The sequence below is a fragment of the Salmo salar genome, chromosome 13, assembly GCF_965601325.2.
Source record: "Salmo salar chromosome 13, fSalSal1, whole genome shotgun sequence".
NCBI lineage: Eukaryota > Metazoa > Chordata > Actinopteri > Salmoniformes > Salmonidae > Salmo > Salmo salar.
The window spans coordinates 5,074,946-5,080,000 of record NC_138303.1 but is presented as its reverse complement, the minus strand read 5'-3'; the positions used below and the strand labels follow the sequence as shown (position 1 = coordinate 5,080,000).

The 5,055-nt window shown below is 44.0% G+C and overlaps 1 protein-coding gene across 1 annotated transcript in view; it reads right to left on the bottom strand.

The window, feature by feature from the left end:
* rbm10 (RNA binding motif protein 10) overlaps positions 1 to 4,727 on the bottom strand; it is a 50,532-nt gene extending 45,805 nt beyond the window's left edge. The window contains exons 1-3 of the mRNA XM_082959675.1: positions 4,576 to 4,727; positions 2,589 to 2,675; positions 1,923 to 2,481 (exon numbers count right to left, since the gene is read on the bottom strand). Coding sequence (XP_082815801.1) covers positions 1,923 to 2,481; positions 2,589 to 2,605 — 576 coding nt within the window. The 5' untranslated portion in view covers positions 2,606 to 2,675; positions 4,576 to 4,727. The remainder of the gene's footprint in view (positions 1 to 1,922; positions 2,482 to 2,588; positions 2,676 to 4,575) is intronic.
* Between the last annotated feature and the right edge of the window lie 328 nt (positions 4,728 to 5,055).

Below are 5,055 nucleotides of genomic sequence, written 5' to 3'. Positions count from 1 at the left end.
TTATACTATTTTCTGGGCGCCACATGTTGTCATGAAACATATTAATGTTATTTCCAACAAACAATGAGCAACTTCGCTGTATATCCAGCTGCATATTGAACGTTTAGGGGCGAGTAAGTAAATTCTCTCTATCTACTCCGATTTCAGAGCACTCTCGTCTGAGTGTCCCAGAGCGCAGAATAACTGATGAATTTACGAACGCTCAAAACCCGTTGAATATGGCCGGTGTCAGTAAATATCGGCAAAAAAAGCTTAATTAAATTGTTGCCAGCAGCACAGTTAGTCACCAACGCTCTGGGTGACATGAAAACAGCCTAACCAGCTCTGCTAGTGCGAGTAAAATTGTCAGAGTGAGGTGTTTTCTCAATTATGTCTGGAAGTAGCTAACATGCTAGCTAACTTTCACCAGTTAGCTTGGGTGCTTGACTGCCGTTGTGAGGTCAGACACTCGGATCAACCCTACTCCTCGGCCAGAGTGTGCTCTGAATTTACAAACACAATCTGACAACGCTCTGAATTTACAATCTGACAACGCTCTGAATTTAAAAACGGCCAATCTGACAACGCTGTGAATTTACAATCTGACAACGCTCTGAATTTAAAAACGGACAATCTGACAACGCTCTGAATTTACAATCTGACAACGCTCTGAATTTACAAACACAATCTGACAACGCTCTGAATTTACAATCTGACAACGCTCTGAATTTACAAACACAATCTGACAACGCTCTGAATTTACAAAACGGACAGAGCGCACTCTCGAACACACCCTAGATTGCCGAATGGTACCCAGACAAGAAGAGAAGGTCCAAGGAGAGGAACGTTTAGCTAAATAGACCGGTACCCAGACTAGAGGAGAAGGTCCAAGGAGAGGAACGTTAGCTAAAGAGACCGGTACCCAGACTAGAAGAGAAGGTCCAAGGAGAGGTACATTAGCTAAAGAGACCGGTACCCAGACTAGAGGAGAAGGTCCAAGGAGAGGTACATTAGCTAAAGAGACCGGTACCCAGACTAGAGGAGAGGTTCAAGGAGAGGAACATTAGCTAAAGAGACCGGTACCCAGACTAGAGGAGAAGGTCCAAGGAGAGGAACATTAGCTAAAGAGACCGGTACCCAGACTAGAGGAGAAGGTTCAAGGAGAGGAACATTAGCTAAAGAGACCGGTACCCAGACTAGAGGAGAAGGTCCAAGGAGAGGAACATTAGCTAGAGACCGGTACCCAGACTAGAGGAGAAGGTTCAAGGAGAGGAACGTTTAGCTAAATAGATCGGTACCCCTGACTAGACTGAAGACTGGACGGCCAGGCATTCATGCAGTCAAGTCTGTTTCTGTGGTAACACAAACTCTTAACAACGTGATGAAACTTTGTTGCTCCTTGCTGAAACAAGAAACTAGCAAAAAAGTATTCGGTTGCATAGGCAATGCTCCCCCACAATGCAGTAGCAGACATAGAAATAGAATGAATAGAATAGGCTTGGAACCTCTAACCCTGTCAATTTGACTGGTAAACTCATGGGTACACTCGCAATAGCTGACTGGTATTTATTTTTGTATTTTTTTTATGTAACCTTTATTTAACTAGGCAAGTCAGTTAAGAACAAATTCTTATTTACAATGACGGCTTTCCCCGGCCAAACCCTAACGACGCTGGGCCAATTGTGTGCCGCCCTTCACAACACTACTACTGATACTAGCTGCTACAATCAATAGTACTATTTCTACAGTAGTACCATCAACACTACTACTACTGCAGTAAAAACAATTTCTTCCACTACCATAAAAAAAAAAAAAATTAAGACAGTGGAAGCAAACACACAAATTTGCTTTAGAAAATGTCCTTATCTTGTTTTCTGTCTATTATATATGGTTGAGTATCCTAAAATACACCTCCCCCTGCATCTGTGGATTTAGCTGCCCACCTTTCTCTTCCCTAGTCCTCCTCCTCTGGGGAACCTCTTCTCCTCCCCTGGTCCTCTTATCACGGTGTTGTAATCCTCCTGTCCTCCACCTTCCATCCTCCCCCAGTCTCCCTCTCTCTCTCTCTCCCCTGGGTGAGAGGTGTGGTTATCTGGGTATCCCCCTCTTCCCCCGGCCTCGGACCCAGGCCTGAAGCTCTGGAAGTCTCTCCTGTATTGCTCTCCTTCGCTCTCCTCTCTCTGTAGCCTGGGCAGGGCTACCTCTGGCTGGACCAGGGATCGAGGGGGGCAGGATGATAGTAACCCTTTACCCACACGACCCGGACCGCCCCCCTCCCCTCTCCCCCCACGCCTCTGACGGAACCCCGGCCGGTTGTCGTGGAGAAGGCCCGGGGTCGCGAACTCCCGGACGCACGCCAGTTGGTCGGCTTGGTCCCTGTGGCCGGAGGCAGCTCTGAAGTCATATCCTGTCCCCGGCTCCTCCTCTTCCTGTCCGTAGCCACGGTAGTCCATGTAGCGGTAGTCGTGGTCGGAGGAGCTGTTGCAGTCTCCCCGACCCACCCTTCAGTTAGAGGGAAGAGAGGGAGAGATGGTGAGACAGAGAGAAGGGGGGGCTTAAAGTATAGAAGAAACTACAGTAGAAACTCAGAGAGATAGAAGTGAACTTACCTTCTGTCATAGTGCATACCGGTCCACTGACTGACTGTTCGCACTCCTCCTCCTCCTCCTCTCCTACAGTCGCAGCATTTCCACACTCTGAAACGCACAAAAGTCATACAGAACATTGAGTATGAAAACTGACAGATAGGTAGGTCACTGTGTAAAACTGTACCTAGCTACAGGGCCTAGCCCTAGGCATTTTGATAGGCCAGCTACAGTACCGGCAGTGAATGAGACCAATAGCCAAATCAAATCAAATTTTATTTTATTGGTAGCGTACACAGATTTGCCAATGTTATGGCAGGTGCAGCGAAACGCTTGTGTTTCTAGCTCCAACAGTACAGTAATACCTAATGCTTGTGTTTCTAGCTCCAACAGTACAGTAATACCTAATGCTTGTGTTTCTAGCTCCAACAGTACAGTAATACCTAATGCTTGTGTTTCTAGCTCCAACAGTACAGTAATACCTAACGCTTGTGTTTCTAGCTCCAACAGTACAGTAATACCTAATGCTTGTGTTTCTAGCTCCAACAGTACAGTAATACCTAATGCTTGTGTTTCTAGCTCCAACAGTACAGTAATATCTAATGCTTGTGTTTCTAGCTCCAACAGTACAGTAATACCTAATGCTTGTGTTTCTAGCTCCAACAGTACAGTAATATCTAATGCTTGTGTTTCTAGCTCCAACAGTACAGTAATACCTAATGCTTGTGTTTCTAGCTCTAACAGTACAGTAATATCTAATGCTTGTGTTTCTAGCTCCAACAGTACAGTAATACCTAATGCTTGTGTTTCTAGCTCTAACAGTACAGTAATACCTAATGCTTGTGTTTCTAGCTCCAACAGTACAGTAATATCCGTAAATGCCTGTAGGACCTGCCACATACGTCTCATGTCTGAGCTGCTAAATTGCGACTCCACTTTGTCCCTATACCGACATTTTACTTGTTTGATTGCCTTGCGGAGGGAATAACTACACTGTCTATATTCGGGCATAATCCCAAGTCATCTTTCCATGTTTAAATGCGGTGGTTTCAGTTTTGCGTGAATGCCGCCAGTTCTCCACGGTTAGCGACTGTAGAAAACAGCCTCTGGCTATAGGTTACAGCAGGCCTAGAGTCAGAGAGAGACCATCCGTCCCTTAAGGGACCTAAAATTACTAAAAGTCGAATAGAGTATGATTCTAAATATTAGGCCTCTTTAGACAGCAAGTGATAGCTATCAGCCACAAACAAGACAGTCGTTCAACACTGGCCAGAGAGACACTAGCCAGACAGTCAACCTGAACCTAGCTATTGTCCAGCTACCTGCGGTTGGCTACCAGGCCGGTTTATTTAGTGTAATGCGCTGTTAAAACAGACTACTGCTGTTAATGCTGTTACTGGTCTATGCGATGCTTCTATTTAGGTCACTGCTCCTCGAGTGGTATAGATAAGTAATAATCTGTCACTACAGTACTGGGCAGGCATACATTTCTATCCACTGCATAGACCTTGAATGACTCTCTCTCTCTACCTTAGCCCAAGGTGGTGTGAGAGACAGACATAGCAAAGATATACAGTAATGGTATTTATGTTGTATTACTATCGTAATATTTTTTTGACGGACCATTTTACAGTTCCACTGAGTTGTCTGTTATTATCTCTAGAGTAGGGGATGGGCAACTCCAGTCCAGAGAGTTGCGATGGACCGCCAGTGAATATCGACCCACCGGCACCGAGGAATAATACCGTTTCTAGATGACTGATAGTCCCGACACACGAAACCACAACTGATTGAACGGTACACTGATACACATAATACATTTTTAAACTGCAGCTAAATAGCTGGGATTACTTCCAAACATAACACAGAAAGTATTATTTAGTCACGGTTAGCTAGCTGATAGTGCGGTGAAGTTAGTGAGCTAATGTAAACACGACGAGCTCTTAGGACCAGCCTTTATTAACAGTTGAAAAGAAACTCGACATTATTGTACAAATTATAAATATCTTACCTTCCTCGAGTTCAAGTAAAATAAAAAATACAATGTTTTTGGTGTAATGATATTGATCGAGCTAGTTACATTTGCAGGTTTGTACTGAGAGATTGAGTTAGCTAGCTAATTCTGTTCCTAAAAAAAGAAAATGGCTACGTTTAGTGTTTAGGCGGATGTTAGGCGGATGTTGATAGTGATTCGACTATCCGATTGGTTTACACCGCGCCGACGTAACTTTCTCCGGGAATATGATTGGACGGCTGTTGAATTAAGGTCATTAGAACTGCTGTTATCGAATAGCAGGACAGGACAGAATGTCTATATATTAATATAATGATGATAAATCTGGGGGAAAAACTATGTTAAGAGTCTGCCTGTTTGACTGTGCTATGCTGCTTTTATCTTTTAAATGTCTCCACTGCTACATGTTACTATTACATTTGCAAGTACTAGAACATATTACATTGTACTTTGTATTACAATACAATATATTACATA